The sequence below is a fragment of the Heloderma suspectum genome, chromosome 1, assembly GCF_057233095.1.
Source record: "Heloderma suspectum isolate Gila_16-S chromosome 1, 16-S_ref, whole genome shotgun sequence".
NCBI classification, from domain to species: Eukaryota; Metazoa; Chordata; class Lepidosauria; order Squamata; family Helodermatidae; genus Heloderma; species Heloderma suspectum.
Genome location: NC_139458.1, coordinates 358,706,774 through 358,725,884, shown reverse-complemented (window position 1 = coordinate 358,725,884; position 19,111 = coordinate 358,706,774). Strand labels below are relative to the sequence as shown.

The 19,111-nt window shown below is 43.1% G+C and overlaps 1 protein-coding gene across 2 annotated transcripts in view; it reads left to right on the top strand.

Annotated features, from left to right (window-relative positions):
* Positions 1-4,773: 4,773 nt before the first annotated feature.
* Positions 4,774-19,111, top strand: part of PDE10A (phosphodiesterase 10A) — a 171,919-nt gene continuing 157,581 nt past the window's right edge. For both annotated transcript variants that reach the window (XM_084827987.1, XM_084827986.1), the window contains exon 1: positions 4,774-7,186. In XM_084827987.1, the coding sequence (XP_084684113.1) occupies positions 6,340-7,186 (847 nt within the window). In that variant the 5' untranslated portion in view covers positions 4,774-6,339. The remainder of the gene's footprint in view (positions 7,187-19,111) is intronic.

Here is a 19,111-nt window from a genome sequence, read left to right as displayed (position 1 = left end):
GAACTTCTCCTTCCAGAGCTAGTGTAAGTTGTGGGATAGGATGGGTGAAATCAATTATTTTTCATAATTAACCTGATAGGTTTTAATGTATTGAAATTAAAGATTTTTTTCTACTCTCCAAATGTTGTTGTTCAACAGTAGCAATCTGAGAACTATATTCATGATGGACAAAGGCCAAATAAAAACAAACTAGAAGAAAAGGGATAATTATCAATAGTAGTTTTATAGCAATTAACATTTTAGACAGTATGTTGAATGGGTGATATTACATGAAAGCCAGTTAATATATTTAAGTTAAGGTTAATGAGCTGGCAGGGCATGTTGAAGACCATTCCCATTTAAAGAGGTGAATATCTGTAAATATGGAAAAGGATAGCCTAGGGAGAAATTGATCACTTTACTTGCATAGCACAACTGTACATTATCTCCATAACTGCCCCCCATTGGCTCAGATCCAGACTTCTGCAAGAGAAAGGCCACTCAGCTATAGGGAATTCCTACCCCTCCTCCTCCGTACACCCCTGCCCCCGGTGTAGCCACTGCTGAGGGTTGGGAGATCCCCTGTAATTGTATGGCATGGGGTGGGGGAGCTACAGGGGGAATGGGTTTCTGTTTGTTGACAGAAAAACAGGCAAAGGCACTTTATGTGAGCCTTCCACTCCTGCAATGCTATAAATAAAAACACACACATGACAGATCAGTGGATAGTAAATAGCTAATAGAAAAGTGAATAGTACGGAAATGGTCACAGCTCTGTATAGACTGATCAACAATTGAGTTCTTTCATTAGGGGTTTCTTACCTGGGATGTTTCCTCTTTATTAGTGAACTGACAAAAGCTTCTTTACAATCTCTAGCTGATTTTTTTTTGGTCAGGGCAATTAAGGGACTGGGAGAGTGACATAAGGCTCTGGACTCTGTCTGTCAGTGGTGGTGAGAAGTATTCTCAGCATTGGGAAAGGGGAAAAACCCCCTTCTGATTTCTCTATTACTTCCTGTGTGTAACGGTAAAGACACTCCCATTTCCTTCCTTGTGTCTCTCTTCTTCGACTGCTAAGTCATTACCTGGATTACATAACAAACCCTAAACTTTTCAACAGTTGGTGCTTAATGAAGTCAAATTGTGTGCAAATCACATAGGGTGGTGTAATCCAGTTCACCCCTCCTGCTGATGTAATAGCGTCCATCAGAGGAATGGGGAAGGGGCGATTCCCCCCCCCCCGAAGCCACCCTGCACCCTCAAAATTTGGTCTGGAAGGCTTGGGGAGCTATCTGGAGCAAATTGGGGTAGATGGGGAAGATGAAAGTTCCATTGTGTGAGTGGAAGAATTTAATTATGTTGGAATTCACCCAGAAATTGTGTGTGCAAATGTTCATAATTCAACATGTGGTTCTATAGACATACTGGTGACCTGTAACAAATAAACCAAGCTCATGATTATGTGCTTTAAAATAATTGTTTAATGATACTATTTTTATTCATGATTTTAGGCCTTTTTCATTATGTTAAAAAGAGAGGGTACTGTGCATTTGCAATCAGGAATTACAAACATTGATAACATAAAGCTCTATGCAGAATTTCAGAAACAGTAACAGTAAGAAGAGTCAATATCCCGTATTTAAATTAGTATTTTATTGGTAACAAGGTCCCCGCAGAACCAAAGCACAGTAGGTTAGCCCAGTGGAAGGCACACTTCAGAACTGTGGAATCTTTTTTTTTTTTTTTACTAGTACTCTGAGTTCTACCAACCAGAGCCAGATGCAAAACTGTGTGTGTGTAATACACAGAAGGAATAGGGTGCCTCAGCTCAGGAATTTGTTTTTGTATCAGAACTGAGCTTAAGTCCTTTTGCACACACAAAACCCACTCTCCTGATTATCTGCTTCCCAGCTTTCATGTCAGCAGCCTAATTTAGGGTGTGAGGAGTCTATTGTTGCTATTGTTAAACAATTGGGAGACAGAAACCTTTGCCAATTTAATGCAGATCAGATCTACCACTAGGTCACAATCTGTTTTCTTCCTGCCCCTGGATAGACAGTGAATCAGGTAGCACACATAACACTTTATATATATTTTTTTGAGTTTGCCATTCTGGCTGTTGAACAGTTTGTAACAGTAGGAGCAGGTATTTCCTTAGTGGTTCACAGTATGCAAGCATATGGGGTATGCCTGCCCAGATGGCAGTTTACCCACAGCTGTTTTAGCATTGTAATCATAAAGGGGATTAGGAGGAAGGTAATACAAGGTACAAATACCTACCTGCTGGCATATGTCACGTTACAGCTTCTATTCTGGAGTGCACCACCCACACTAATCATGTTAGTTCCAGTATCCGCTGTTTGGACCAGCAGTGATCAATGTGGAAATCAGCACAATCTCTGTCTAGCTTATGGATATCGCTCACTATAAAACAACAGCATTTTGAAACTCTGTGAAGAGTTAGGATCGCAATCTGAATCACCCTTACTAGGAAGTAAGTGCTACTGAAATCAGTTGGGCATACTTCTTGGTAAATAGGTATGGGGTCAGACTAATGCATTTACAAGGCAAACAAATAATTTGTGCACTATATTCAATTGAATGTGTTATCATATTAGCCAATGGACAATAATTTTTAAACGTGTTTTGACTGAAAGCAGATTTTAGGAAATGCCAAGTTATGTGAATTATAATAAAATAAACATTGGACATTCATTTTTCATTATTTCTAAATATATCAGTAAAATAAAGGCCTATGGAAGACATTCATACTCTCGTAACATTTGTGTCAGTGTTAGAATTCTTCAATCTTCTTTGACAGTTTTTTTGTTCAAATTAGGTTTTGTATGAATAGATTGCTTTTTGTTTTAGTTAGAAAGCATCCCAATAATTGACAAAACCTTGTAATAGAAAGGCTGTACATTCCCACAAAATAAGCAAAATTTGTTATAATAATAATGATGATGTTTTTTCATGGTAGGTGAATGCTTTAATCTTAGAAGGGGGAACCAAAGTATGTAGAAATGTTATTTCCTACTATAAACATGTTTTGTACATCTAGTGTTTGAAAATGTAATAACTATAGAAATAAGGTTACATAAATAAACTGAAAAAAGTATACATTTAATGTGAATTTGAAACTTTATTCATTTTTTCCCCTGGAATCTATCCCAGGTATGTGTAGGTGAAGAATCTATTGATTAATCATACAAGTTATGCTGCACACCCAAGCAATCCAATTTGTCTTTCTAAAAATAAAAGTAGGAAAAAGAAGCAAACAATTTTACAGATTTCAAGTGGTTTTGTGTCAGGGGGCACTTATATTTTGAAATGAATAGCTGCATGTCATTCTTATCATGTAAATAATTTCTTCAAATGGGTAGAACTATAGGTACAGGAAATATCTGTGCACATTACAAGTGACATGCAAACGATTATATAAACATTTGTAAATATTCATAGTTATGTGATTTCTGTATTATCCTACTAATGCCAATTTATACCAATAGATATGTTAAATGTTACTATTTACCAACATTTATTAGCACTTCATAATACTTAGACTGTTATTAATTGTAATATTAATTTGTGTGATAGTGTTAAATATGCACAATATGCAAAAGCCAAGGACACTCTGTCCATTTGCTTTCAAAAAGTTAAGTAACTATTGCTGATGAGAGTATGTACTGGACTATTTATAAAATTCAACAGGTCGTTTTTGGATCTGAAGATCTGCCTAAGATTCTTCCTATATTTACTACAGAACAATCTGTTCAAAAAGGTAATGGAAAGCAAGTATTTGATTTGTTTTTATATGTTTCATTTTAAATTGTGGTAGTTCACTGCAAATATTGTTATTTAAAGAGGATTTCTTGTTTTCCCAGAAGCTGTTTTTATGGAATGTTATAAAATGTTGAAAGGTTTTGGAGATACCTTTTCATTTCTTCCTAAACAAGTTGGATAACTTTAGGTAGCCTCCTCTATTACGGCTGTCAAGGAAGAGAAATCTAAACGCTAATGAGACTGTAGTGAGTGTCAGTGCCCACTGCGCATTTTAACATAAAGCACGAACTGGGCTACCGATCACGGAAACATATTAAGAAGTCATATTTCCAAAACAGGTGAAGATGGACATGCAACCTCATGTAACAGATTTTCCTATCTGTCAGAGGGGAAAACGGGTTTGAAATCAGGAGTTCAAACGTACAATAACAAATAAAGACATCTGACATATGTCCTCCAATCCGATATGGAATGATACTTCTTTCCATTTTAAATTTTCTCTAGTGAGAAATCCAGAAATCAAATAGGTGAACCCTTACAAAAAGGATCAGAATCGTTGATTTACATTTTTTTAAAAAATACCACGTTGTATTTCTTTACAGATGGTAAATAGTCTTCGGGAGGAAAGAACAGTTCCCTGAGGGCAGTTAGTCCCATCAAAGGAGTGGGGGATGCAAATCAAGTTTGCTATCATTTGAAGAAGTGTTCCTGTCGCTTTCTATTGCGACGGGTTTCTGCACCTTTTGTGCGCGAGGCTTTTGCATGATTCAAGGAATCCCGAGCAGCGTTTTCTTCTGCGGACGCGCTCAATCCCGCTGGACTTTGCGCTCAGGCTTGCGTCCGAGTCTCGATCTGAACACCAACGACAAGGTTTGGCGAGGGTTGAACGGGCGACGGAGCCGTGGATGGCTTCGGAGAAGAGCTGTCCGTCCTGGGTCCCTCGGTCATGGCGTTCGTGTGTCACCCGTGCCTCCCTTCAACGGGTGGAGAAGAGTGTGCGCGTGTGCGTGTGGTGGGGGGAAGGCGGGAGCCGCCCTCGGCCCCTTTCCGTCTCTCGTCGGTGCCGAAGCGGCGTGGATTTGGCGCGAGAACGAAAAGCCGGTCGCCCTGCCGGCCCGCGCCCACCCGCAAAGTCTCGGCGGTCGAAGCGCGCTCGGGGGGCGCCCTCCGCTTGGCCCGCACCAAGCCTGCCTTGGCTGTGCGTGCAGGGGAGGGAAAAGGCCACTCGCTTTCGTCGTCTCCTCGCCTGGCCGCGTCAGCACCTTTGCCCCGCAATGCGTGAGGGCCTGAGGGCTACGGGGGCGCGGGAATACTGGGGGTGGCGGCGAAAAACGGGTCTCTGGGCCGGCCAGCCTCACGTCGGGCGGCCTTCTTTGCGGGGCGCCTTGGCATTCTCAGCCACGTGCCACAGGCCGGCCGTTTCCGGGCACGTGTCCCAGCGTTTAAAAAACGATCATGTTGGACTAAACTCCTGTTGGAGGGCAGCAGCTGAGCGGCCTGGAAGGGGGCTTCGGTGTCTGGATTTCTTCTCTTATGGGCAGCCTCAGCGCAGACGCCGGATTCTCCAGGCCTGAGTTCTGGAACCTGAGACGGCCCCCTGCACACGCGCGCGCTTTACTCGGAAGTCCGCCCCGTCGGCCCGAAGGGGGGCTTGCGTCCGAAGAAGTGTGCGCGGGACTGCCGCCGTCGGCAGACGATATTCGTCGTCTGAATAGCCACCACGTCGTTCCGAGCTTCGGCGGGGACAGAAGCGGGTGGGGAGCTTCCAGCAAACTTCACGGCTCAGGCCCTGCTCACCTGAGAAACTAAGCACCGCAGTCGTGCCGGGAAGAAACAGCAGCGGTGCTCGTGCATGACGAAGAGCCTGGAAGTGCTGACAAGCTTTTCTCTCCGGCCCAAGCGCACCTCTTTTGGCGAGGCTCGGGGGGCTCGGTAACGGGGACAGCCACGCACGAATGCCGCTTCCACCCCCACCTCCCTCAGGTGGCGAGCTTGCTGCCTGCCTTTGCTTAGCGTGAGGGAGGAGAGCTACGAGCCGAGGCGGGAGCGGGTTTGAAGCACCGAGCTCCGCCACTGGGCGTTTTTCTGGCGGCCGCGGCTGCAAATTGGAAGCAGCACCGCTGGTATTTTGTTTCTATCCTCCCCGCTTCGCTTTTAGAGACGGAGAAATATTTATATTGCCGAGAAAGAACCAGAGGAGGAAGAGAAGGGGGGGGGGATGACGTGTGCGTGCGCGCGGGTTTTTTTTTTTTTTGTTTTACGCCGAGGCCTGAGGGGAAGAGAAATATTGAAAGCACTGACTGGAAGTGGTGTCCTCTCTCTCTCTCCTTTCAAAGGGGGAAGGAAAGAAACTAGAGGATACTTTGGAGGAGATCTGTGGAATGCTTGAGAAGGGACGGTGGCGGCTGGCCGCCCTTGCCGTGCCCGGTACGGCGCCGGGTCGGGTGCAACGGCGGCTTAGCGACTGAACCCGCGCCTTTGCCGGCCTCCGGCTTCGGTTCCTTTCCCGTCGCCCGGCTGTGACTCTTGCAAACGTCCTGCCTCAAACTCCCGCGAAAAGGGCGGGAGGGAAGCTCTATGGCCAACCCCGAGGAAGCGCGCTCAGCCCGCCCCCAGGTCCCCCTGGCTGCAGCAGGCGCGGGCGGGGGAAAGCCCGACGCTCGCCTCGGCCCGCTCCACTCTCCCGTCCAGAGAAGGAGCGGCGTGGGGGCGCCTTCCCGTGGAAGCGGCCGGGCAGCTGGCAGCGCCTCCCGCGCCCCTGTAACAAGCAGCAGCAGCTGCCGCGCGGCGGGGACAGTCTCCTGCAGCATCGTCTCCAACGCAGCAGCAGCAGCTCCTCCTGTCTCCCCCTTCCCCTCCCCTTCTCCATCTTCCTTTTACTTCTTGCCACCGCCTCTTCTTTCCCCCTCCTCATCCTCCTTCAACCTCCAAAGTCCCTACGGGAGGGAAGGAGGGGGGGAAGCAAGCAGGGCATCAGCGAGAGATGTTGGAGCGGCGGCGGCGGTAACAGCAGCACCAGCAGCAGCTCCCTTGATTGTCTATCCCAGCGGCGGCGGCAGCAGCAGCGGGAGGCAACTGTTCTACCCTTCCTCCATCCTGCTATCACCTTCCACCAGATCCAACGGCGCCACCGGTCGGCGTCGCAACCGGCGGCAGCGATCGCTTCCCGGCCCCTCGCTTCTCTGCCCGGCTCTTTCTCGCTTGTGGACCTACAGTCTGCTAGCAGCAGGAGGAGGAAGCGTAGCCGCCCGTCGCGACGGCCCCACCGGCAGGAGCAGGATTTTCAGGCGGCGGCAGCAACAAAGAGGCACCTTCTTCACTTTCTCTTCCTTCCTCACTCCCCTCCTGTTAGGGCCAGACATGGAAGATGGATCTTCTTCGGCCAGCTGCTTTAGACGGTTTACCGAATGCTTCTTGAGCACAAGTAGGTGGTTTAACCTATTGTTCTCCGGCTGATTGCTTACGGGAAGGGAGAGGGCGAGGAGGCTGGATATAGGAGTGGTTATGTGGCGCGATGTTTTGCCCGAGAGACGATGGGGGTGGAGGAGGGGGTCGCCCCAAGCACCTTTTATTTTACAAATTAAACATTGTATTCAATGTGGTATGTGTGTGTTTTACCCCCCTACTGTTGGAAGGGGATAACAAAGAAGGAACAATTGTTCACCAGATCTGCTGAAGACAAGGCGACAAATAATGGATCTAAATTTCAGGACGGTAGATTTGGATTAAACTAGTAGGAAAGTAGTCGTGAGCTCAAGGAGATTAACACTGGACCAAGCTTTGGTTACAAACACCGTGGAATCTCCTTCCTTGGAGACTTTCAGTGCAAGACTCGGTATCATCACTTGGGGATGCTTTAAGCATAGGATGCCCAGATTCAGAGCAACTTTGCTTATTAATCATGTGGCAAGGAATCTTTTGCCTCACCACTCTTTCCCGGTGAAAACATGGTTAAAGCGACGCAATAGATTTCAGAACTTTTCCTGATGGATAATATGTAGAAGAGATAAAGCACCAGAAAATTGCTAATCATGACAAGGAAGGATGAAAAAAGAAACCCAGTCATAACTGAAACATGAACATCATTTATTACCCTCTCTGACCACTGCTTTTTGCATTCATTTGCCCTTCTTCTGACTTTATTTCAAAGGAATGTGTGCATATTTATGATGGGATGGTAATTGAATGGCATGGAACAAATGACATGGAATATTCTTGTTAAAGTGACCAGAATTATTAAACAAAAGCACAAAGACAAACTTACCAAGACTTGTTAGTTAAAAAATGAGAGAAGAGGAACAAGGAAGAATATTTACATTATGCGTTATAATAGAAAAACAAAAAAGAAAATAGTTGTTGACAAACTTGGTGGCAATGGGGTGACTGCACGCAAATAGTTGAGTTCTATCAAAGAAATTGGAGGCAACCCCTTAACCCAGGAGCAGTCTGAGTAATTGGGGCAGTGGCCAAAATGGCATGTGTACATTTCATGCAGGTACATTCACTAACCTTTCTCCACTCAAAGTGATAAACATTAAGACATGTTCCACTCATTCAGTCCGTTCTTCTATGTCAACTGGCAATTTTAAACCATGTTAGTAATTGTGACAGAACTAGGATGTTGTTGTCAATTTACATTAATCCAGAATAAATGAGTGAACTGTTGATTTTTGTATTGTGGTGAAGCTGAATATTCATCTTGATCACTGGGCCATCACTGGTCATTTTCAGTTTCTTACCCATGTGTGTGGTGACTAGATGGCTTTTTAGACAAATCTCTCACCCTTTACATGAATTATAACTGTAGCACCTACAGACTATCTTCATCTTGATGTTTATTTCTTTGTAACTGGGAAAGATGTGTATTTGTTCAGATTGTATAAGTGATCACTGACCAATTTGGGGGAGCTGAGTATGGCAACAGGCAAATTAGTTTGCTTCTGTCATCTCAGACACTATGTGTATGTGTGTTTCTCTCTTTGTGTGTGTGTGAAATGCACAGGAAGTATTGTAAGTAGTTGCACATGGAAAAAGTTTGGACGAAAGCATGCGAACATGCACATTTGTGATTAAAGTTACCATAACATGGGATGTGGAGTGGGCTTGTAAAGAAAAGAATAGGCGGTTTTGATGGGAGAAAAGCACATGGTGTGATATGAGAAAGCAAACAAATCAGCAAGGTTGTGAAAGATTCCATATTCATTATTAGTCTGCAAAGCCACAATTCATCACATTTCATATCTCCCCTCCATTTCAACTAGGTACTTATATCATTAGACATGTGTGTCAGGATTGGGTTGCTGCCAAATACAAAGGTATTGGGTAAGGAAACACCCCCTGCCCCCAACTATGTTTCCTTCCTTAACCACTTTTAAAAGCATTTTTGTTCCCGTGACAGGGAGTTACCCCTGCTGGGAGTAAAATGGCCAAAAGCAGGGTGGTGGTGGTGGTTGGGAGAAGAGCAGATGAGGGAAGAGTTCAGCTCCCCTGTTCCTGCCAAATGCTATGTTTTAAATATGGCACAACCTGAATGTTGGGTCATGATACATCATGGCTGGTTTCAGCCATTCCTTTTAATTTCAGTTTGTCTCCCCTTGTTTTAGTTTCAACTCTTTGTGCATTATTTACATATGTACAACTTCCTCATGTATTTTTTAAAATGTTAAATAATGTTGTAAAACTGGGGGATTTGGACTGGAGGGGATTAAGAGAAGTGCTGCTGGAGACTCCCTTAATAGCTGGTGGCAAAGTTGCCAGGTAATATTTTGTTGGGGAGATTTCTGGCTGATTGCCCTTGATTAGCTGAATCTTCCTTACATTTTCTGATGGGGGAGCAAAAGCCCCCTCAACGGAGGTTGATGTAATTTAGGTGTCTGAAAGGAAACAAAGGAGACAAACTGCAGAGAAGAGAGGCAGAGAACTGAATTTGGGGGCTCTCCAAGCTCAAAAAAAGGAGCCTTCCTGAGAAGCTATCTATGGAGAGTTGGTTTTGGGCAATAGATTTGGCTCTTTGTTGGAGTGTTTAACTGTACCTCTACCTATGTTCAACCTGTATATTTGTAAATATTACAACACACTAACATGCAAAAGGCCAACACTGACTTCCTTCCAAAGGAAACTCAGCCTGGATGAATGAGCGGTGGACCCTTGGAATTTCTCACCAGAGAAGTGTAACAGTAAGTTTTAGGCTGCATAGTTTTCTTTTAATTCTTCCAAATCTTCCCCGCCCACATATTGTTGGATATGTTTTACTGATGTTATTGTTTTCTTTATTTTAGTCTTGTATTATGAATCACTCTAAGAGTTGTGCTATAGAGTGGTTAGAAATTAAACCAACAAATAAGTGCAAGTTTACCTGTGCATCCATGATGTGATACATGCACCAAATGAGTTGGTGCACTTCAAGAAAACTGCAGAGAATATTGAGATGACTCTGTGCTCTACAAAGTGGGAAGAGAATGTCAAATGACTTGGTTCATGCTGTTAGTATCCACGTAGTCCTGGTAAAACACACAGGCCTTGTTCACCATGACGTGTGAACCAGGAACTCTGGCTTGTGTCTTCCCTGACAAGCCAGAGTTCTCGGTTCACATATCACGGCAAACAGCCCTGGGTTGTTTAGCTGCTCATGCTCTCAGTGTGAGTGATAGGGCAGTATGCACCAGCACACAGCTGAGTTCAGAACACAAAAGCCTGGGTTGTTGTGATGTGTGAATTGGGTCACAGTCCGCTGTTGCCTGCCAAAAATTAAATCTCCATGTTAAAACTTGAATAACATTTCCAGTTTTAAGGTAAATTTGGCTGAATTTACAGTAAGATTTCAGTTCAATTCCATAAACATTTTGGTGTGATTGGCACATGTTCCTTTAAACGTTATTAAAACAATCTGGGCTCAATTTGATGTCTAGCCACTACTTTTTAAAACATTTATGGAGATCTCAGGAACTGGATTATTGTCAAGCCATGATTAACTGGGAGGATGTTGAATCACACTTCTCATTTCAAGGAATGTTTTAAAATATGCCTGTTTTCAAAAGGTGGCATTTTGGGGGGCATTAGGAATTCTCATTTATCTCTCACCATACGATTTAATGATGCTCTTGTTTTTAATAATGTTGACATTTGCAAAAAGCGAGCAAGAGAGAGATTCACTTGTTGTAGTCATTATTTTTAATATAGAGTGTGTTCAGAAAGCAATCCTGGCATTGGTCCCATGTAGCTTTAGTATTTCTTGGTGCTGCTGGTGTCTCATTACCTAGAAGTGTAACTTAGCACTGTTGCTGCACAAGCATCACTGATTTCAATGAGTCTTGTTAGGACTGAAAATGGTGAAGGCTATCCTATAGCAATGATGGGTAGATTTCACCCTTTATGTCTATGTGGAAACACAGGGGAAAATGTGGGCTTGATTCCAATCCAGTTGAGGAAGGTATGTGTTCTTGATTGCCACTGATTCCCCACACCCCGCCCTCAGTTGCAGCCTCTTATGCTGCAACCTTTATGGGGCACAGGGGGTTGCAGCAGGAAGGAAGAGGTGGGAAAGTTCCATTCTGCAAGTAGAACTCTGCTCGAGGGTCTTAGGATCCCAGTCATAAAAAATAAATAAATGTTTAAAGGCAAATAACTTGCAAAGCACTCAGAGTAAATATTTAAATCTGACACAGAATGTTTTAATTAAAGGACATAACTTTCCTGTATGCCTTTGGAAAGAAAATGTTCTCGTTTTATTCACAGTGAGATATCACATGTAATCTTCATTTGTATGAGGAAATGTTTACTATGACTGCCAGATTTTACAAATCTGTTCATGTATGTTATTAAGGTGAAAACAAAGACTACAATTCTATGCACAGGTATTTGAACAAAGTCATATTGAAATGCTGGAATTATTAATTTATTAGCGCTCAGGTTGCAATCCTGAGTACACTTACTTGGGCAAATGCCTCATTCTGTGCCACTACTGAAAAACATATACTGTACATAGGATCCAGCTCAAAAGCACGTCTAATGTGTGTTAGATTGTAGCTCACGTGCATAACAGCTGGTCATCTTTGTCTTTGTACAAAAATGTCCAGGCTTTCAGCTAAATAGTAGCTTTCCCAGTGCTAATTAAATCTATAATATTAATTTAATATTGAAAAATAAACTGTGTTAGGCCTATGCATTTTTCTAGAATGCCATTTCTCTTAAAATGGTTTCCATACTTTTGTACGTTCTGTGACACATTAATAATTATATGCTTATTTCAAAATGCCTGTTTAAAGTATGTTTTAAGCAAATAAGTATAATTTAGTCTGCTGTACTCCCTCTGCTGGTTGCTGAACTGCAAACAATCCAACCCAATCCTTTTCTGTGCTAATATTACTGACATTAGATTCAACCGAGTGTTCAAAAAACCCATATAAAATAAAGTCAACATTTCTAAATAGTTAGGGAGAAAAAATTATTCAAACGTCTCATAGGTGACCATTACATTGGCTTGGATTCAGCGAACTAAAAGTGGATTTCAGATTATGCAATGGGGATGTTTGTCTCCTGCTGCAGATGTGACCCTCATTTGAGCAGAAGTGCCTGTCACTCGTGCAAATTGCTGTGTGGATCCAGGCTATTTTCTTTTCTTTTACAATTATTTTTAATTGGTCCAGGGGGTGATTGGTCTGGAAGAGGGAATCTTGTTCCCAGACTGAAAACAGTTGGACACACTTGCATTAGGCAAAAGTATGAACATAAGAAGCTGCCTTTTACTGAGTCAGATTAATGGTCCATTTAGCTAAGGATTGTCCACGCTGATTGGCAGCAGCTCTCCAGGATTTCAGGCAATCGGTCTTTCCCAGCCCTACTTGGAGATGCCAGGGACTGAACCTGGGACCTTTTGCACGCAATGTATTTGCTCAGTTACTGAGTCTTTCACAATGAAAGGAATCCTAAATCCCATATATTTCTCTGCTAAAAACAAAATAACATGGCTAGGATTTTTATTTCTAGAAGAATGTATTGGTCTCTTAGCCATTACAGTATCATGCCAAATTTATTGAATGGTTATTTATGAAAACATTCACTCTTCTATCCATGCGTAATTACTGACATTGTGGTTTTATTTTTTCAAAGAATTATGGAAGACATTAAAATTTAAATGAACTCTCTTTATTTGTTTTAATGTAGGCCCCAAAAGGAAGTTGCAATAGTTTCTATCTAAAAACCTGTCTTTTCAGGATGGTTACATAATGATATCGGCAAGAAGAACTCTCTTTCTTCTTATTTGTTCCTTATTGCTATCTTTCATTCTTCAGTTACAGGACTTTTCATGATGTCTTTGAGTGCAAAAGATAGTTTAGTGCTGATTTCCTATTAATTTCACTACTGACCTGATTCTTACATGCACGAACCTGCTACCGTCTCTTCTTCTGGTATGGCTGTGAGAAACCATTTGTTTGTTTTCAGCTAACCACATTTTGTCATCCAAGCTGGGAACTGTTGTTTGTCTTAACTATGGTTAATCCAAACAAGCTAGAATCATAAACCACATGTTGAAGTTGGCTTGTTCAGACAAACCATAGTTAAAGCTAACCACAGTTTGTCCTAGTTCTGACATAGTGACAACTCACAGTTAGCTGAAAATGAAAGAACATGTTTCTCATCTCCTCAAGACCACGCCAGAGGAGTAGAGTGGAGGGCAGGCTTCAATAAATCCTCCCACTACTCTTCCCATGGTGAATGTGGTACCACATACTGGTGAGCATGACAGGTGGACAGCCTTCCTCCCAACTTTGAAGTTGGAGAGGTGGGCAGGAATTGCCATTGGCATTGCTTGGCAGACCTCACCCCTTCCCCAGTTCCAAGGTTGGGAGGAAGGCCGGGGATTGTTTGGTACCTGCATGGCCAAGGTGAAGTATTTTGGCCATGCAGGGCCAAAATGGGCCCCTCTCCCGCTGTGGACATTCCTTGCTCCAAAGCAGGAAAAGCATGGAGGGGAAGCACCCCATCACCCTGCACGGTCTTTCTGAAGGGAAAGACCATCTAATGCAAGCATTGGTCTCTCCTGCTTAAAGGCATGTGGAGCACCTTTAAACAGCAAGATGTGGGTAGAAATATATAGGAAGAGGTGCTCCTTTGGATACTATGGCCCCAAACTGTGAAGAGCTTTGTAGGTTAACACCAGAAGTACTGCAGCAACTCTGGAGGCACAGTGATGTCATAATCATGGACATCATGCAAAACCAATAGACTATGGTTTACAATTCTGGTTTGTCAGCTGATTGTAAACAATGGTTTGATGACGTAACATCAACGTATACTTGAACTTCCTTAACCATGGTTAAGACATTGGCTCAATCAAGATATCATGCCACTCTTTTAGTAGGTTGAAGTTTAATATTACATGTTGTTGGTGTTGTTGTATTTCTATGGTTGCCCATCAAGTTATGTTCCTTAGGCAGCCTGCATAATAAAATAAAATAAAACTACAATATTATAATACAAAATAATTAAAAAAACCCCAAACACTAAAATGCAATATAAACCCTTCCTTTCTGACAGAGAAAATTAAAATAATGGGCAGAGGATGGTGTGGATTTCCCTCCCCAAGGCCCTAGACACAGCTACAGCATAAGGGAGAGAAATCAAAATGTGGAATTCCCACCCACTCCACCCTTTACACCCTCCCGGGGACCCTAGGGAAACTCTGTGGTAGTTTCTCCCTCTAAGGCTGCAGCACCCATATCCACAAGCCTCTCCATTCACATACCTGCCCAATGAGATGTAGGTCAGCTAGATGAACCAAGTCTAGCTAAAAAAAATTAAAAGGCTGGAATGGGAGGCAAAATTGCCACTGTTGTTCCTCCCTTCTGCCTTTGTTGTTGTTGTTCAGTCGTTCATTCGTGTCCGACTCTTCGTGACCCCATGGACCATAGCACGCCAAGCCTTCCTCTCCTTCGCTCTCTCCAGGAGTGTGCTCAAGTTCATATTCATTGCATCCGTGATGCTATCTAGCCATCTCATCCTCTGTCGTCCCCTTCTCCTTTTGCCTTCAGTCTTTCCCAGCATCAGGGTCTTTTCCAGAGAGTTTTCGCTTCGCATTAGGTGGCCAAAATATTTGTGCTTCAGCTTCAGTATCTGTCCTTCCAATGAGCACTCAGGGTTGATTTCCTTTAGTATGGACTGATCTGACCTCCTTGCAGTCCAGGGCACTCGTAAGAGTCTTCTCCAGCACCACAGTTCGAAAGCGTCAATTCTTCGGCGCTCAGCCTTCCTTATAGTCCAGCTCTCACAGCCATACATTACTGCTGGGAAAACCATAGCTTTGATTAGACGGACCTTTGTCGGCAAGGTGATGTCTCTGCTTCTTACTATGCTGTCTAGGTTTGCCATATCTTTCCTCCCAAGGAGCAAGCGTCTTTGAATTTCATGGCTACAGTCACCGTCTGCGGTGATCTTGGAGCCCAAGAAAGTAAAATCTGTCACTGCTTCCATTTCTTCCCCTTCTATATGCCAGGAAGTGATGGGGCCAGATGCCATGATCTTAGTTTTTTTAATGTTGAGTTTCAAACCAGCTTTTGCACTCTCCTCTTTCACCCTCAACAAGAGGCTCTTTAGATCCTCTTTGCTTTCTGCCATTAGGGTGGTATCGTCTGCATATCGGAGGCTGTTGATAATTCTCCCAGCAATCTTAATTCCGACCTGTGATTCATCCATCCTGGCGTTTCTCATGATGTACTCTGCATATAAGTTAAATAAGCAGGGTGACAATATGCAGCCTTGTCGTACTCCTTTCCCAATTTTGAACCACTCGGTTGTTCCATGTCTGGTTCTTACAGTTGCTTCTTGACCCTCGTACAGGTTTCTCAGGAGACAGGTAAGGTGGTCTGGTACTCCCATCTCTTTAAGAATTTGCTACATTTTGTTGTGATCCACACAATCATAGGCTTTAGCATAGTCAATGAAGCAGAAATAGACGTTTTTCTGGAATTCTCTTGCTTTCTCCATGATGCAGCGAATGTTGGCGATTTGATCTCTAGTTCCTCTGCCTCTTCGAAACCCAGCTTGTACTTCTGGTAGTTCTCGGTTCGCATACTGCTGAAGCCTAGCTTGTAGGATTTTGAGCATCACCTTGCTGGCATGTGAAATGAGCGCAATTGTGTGGTAGTTTGAACACTCTTTGGCGTTGCCCTTCTGTGGAATTGGAATGTAAACTGACCTTTTCCAGTCTTGTGGCCACTGTTGAGTGTTCCAAATTTGCTGGCATATTGAATGCAGCACTTTAACAGCATCATCTTTTAGGATTTTAAATAGCTCAGCTGGAATACTGTCATCTCCGCTAGCTTTGTTGTTAGTAATGCTTCTTAAGGCCCACTTGACTTCACTGTCTAGGATGTCCGGCTCAAGTTCAGTGACCGCACTATCATGGCTATCAGGGACATTCAGATCTTTCCTGTATAGTTCTTCTGTGTATTCTTTCCACCTCTTCTTAATCTCATCTGCTTCTGTTAGGTCCCTGCCTTCTTTGTCCTTCATCATGCCCGTCTTTGCACAAAACGTTCCCTTGAGATCTCCGATTTTCTTGAAGAGATCTCTAGTCTTTCCCATTCTGTTGTTTTCCTCGATTTCTTTGCATTGTTCATTTAAGAAGGCCTTCTTGTCTCTCCTTGCTATTCTCTGGAACTCTGCATTCAGTTGGATATATCTTCCCCTTTCTCCCTTGCTTTTCGCTTCCCTTCTTTCCTCAGCTACTTGTAAAGCCTCATCAGACAGCCACTTGGCTTTCTTGCATTTCTTTTTCTTTGGGATGGATTTCGTTGCTGCCTCCTGAACAATGTTACGGACCTCTGTCCATAGTTCCCCAGGCACTCTGTCTATCAGGTCTAATCCCTTAAATCTATTCCTCACCTCCACTGTATATTCATAAGGGATATGATTTAGGTCATACCTGAACGGTTTAGTGGTTTTCCCGACGTTCTTCAATTTAAGCCGAAATTTTGCAAGAAGCAGCTCATGATCTGAGCCACAGTCAGCTCCAGGACTTGTTTTTACTGACTGTATAGAGCTTCTCCATCTTTGGCTGCAAAGGACATAATCAATCTGATTTCGATATTGACCATCTGGTGATGTCCATGTGTAGAGTCGCCTCTTGTGCTATTGGAAAAGAGTGTTTGCTATGATCAGCGTGTTCTCTTGGCAAAACTCTATTAGCTTTTGTCCTGCTTCATTTTGTACAGCAAGGCCATGCCTGCCTGTTATACCGGTGATTTCTTGACTTCCTACTTTAGCATTCCAATCCCCTATGATGAAGAGGACATCTTTTTTTGGTGTTAGTTCTAGAAGGTGTTGTAGGTCTTCATAGAACCGATCAACCTCAGCTTCTTCGGCCTCAGTGGTTGGGGCATAGACTTGAATTACTGTGATGTTGAATTGTTTGCCTTGGATTCGTACTGAGATCATTCTATCGTTTTTAAGATTGTACCCCAGTACTGCTTTTCCCACCCTTTTGTTGACTAAGAGTGCTACTGCATTTCTTCTAAGGGATTCTTGCCCACAGTAGTAGATATGATGGTCACCTGAATTAAATTCGCCCATGCCTGTCCATTTTAGTTCTCTGATTCCCAAGATGTCGATGTACAATCTTGCCATCTCATGTTTGAGCACCTCTAGCTTACCTTGATTCATTGACCTTACATTCCAGGTTCCTAAACAATATTTCTCTTTACAGCATCGGATTTTCTTTTCACCACCAGACACATCCACAGCTGAGTGTCCTTTTGGCTTTGGCCAAGCCGCTTCACTCTTTCTGGCGCTACTTGGAAATTCCCTCTGCTCTTCCCCAGTAGTATATTGGACACCTTCCGACCTGAGGGGCTCATCTTCCGGCGTCATCTCTTTTAGCCTTGTGATACGTTCCATGGGGTTTTCTTGGCAAGAATACTGGAGTGCGTTGCCATTTCCTTCTCCAGTGGACCACATTTTGTCAGAACTCTCTGCCATGACCTGTCCGTCTTGGGTGGCCCTGCACGGCATAGCTTATGGCTTCACTGAGTTACGCAAGCCCCTTCGCCACAACAAGGCAGTGATCCATGAAGGGGCCCGTCTGCCTTGCCTTAGGATTAATGTTCTATAGATGGAGGGCATTGAGATTGGAGTCCTCCATCTACCGAGCATCAGTCTCTTATGATTTCGCTTTTAGCATCTTGAATTACCAAACATAGCTTACTCAGAAACCCCAGATTTTGTTTAAAACGCTCATTGTTTAAATGGCCTGAGTTGAGTAAAAAGGTCTTCACTGGCACTGGAAGGACAATAAGATGCCTGGTGAGCCTCTTGGGGTAAGCTATTCTACATCCAGGACTACTGTGTTGTCATATTATAACATTATGGTTGTAGGGAAAGGATGGCCAACCCCTTTGTCCTTTTCCATTTAGAAGTATGAAGGCTGAAAGTATATTCCCATGGAAACAGGCCTCAAGAGTAGCCAGAATCTGTAATAAAGTTGGTGCAATCTTCACAGCTATGGAGCAAACGCATCCAGGCACAGCATATATGTATGTTTTCATGTTATGTACTTGTTACATATACAGTAAAATAAGATGTAACACTGAACTGGTGAATTATTGCTTACAACTTGTTTTTTCCCTTTTCCTTAAAAATAAAACTGAGCAAATGTTTTGCCGTAGCTTGATAAAATTTAGTGACGGTGCCAGGGAGACCAAATCTAGCCCACAGTCCACTCATTGGCTCTCCTCGTTCTAGGGTACATAATGCATTTTAACATTTATTCTTACTACGCAAGTGAAATTCTTGATGATTTTATTTCATCCTGTGTTTTGTTTCTAGATCTGGCTATCTTCATAACTTAATGTTATTTCTTCCTCATCCAGCTTTACTGTAGCTGCTGTTTGCCCTAGAGTTTCTGAATTTTTCATTTTTTAACCAAGTTTTTGTAATTCTTTCCTATTTGCCATTCTGTTTACTTCCATGTCATTGCATGGGCATTAACGTCAGTTTTCATGAAGTTTATTTTATGTATATACACAGTTTTCTTCTCTGAAGAGCGAAGAATTTATGGATTACTCAGATTCCCTCCTGATTGTTTTATATGGACTCTTTATTTGCTAGTAAAGTTGGTGTCAGTAAATTTTTCATGTAGTCTGATATAATAGTGCTCATGTAAAGTGCAGACTGATGTAACAGGAAACCAGAGTGAACTGTTCTTATGAGAGACACTGGGTATTTCCACAAGCTCAGTTTTTAGGGCAGAGTTGTTGCTAGTTTGTTGTGTGGTGTCTTGATGTTTTCTGTACTTTGAACACAACTCCACATTATTGCAGTATGTTTTATTTTGATTAAAGCTCTCATGTACATA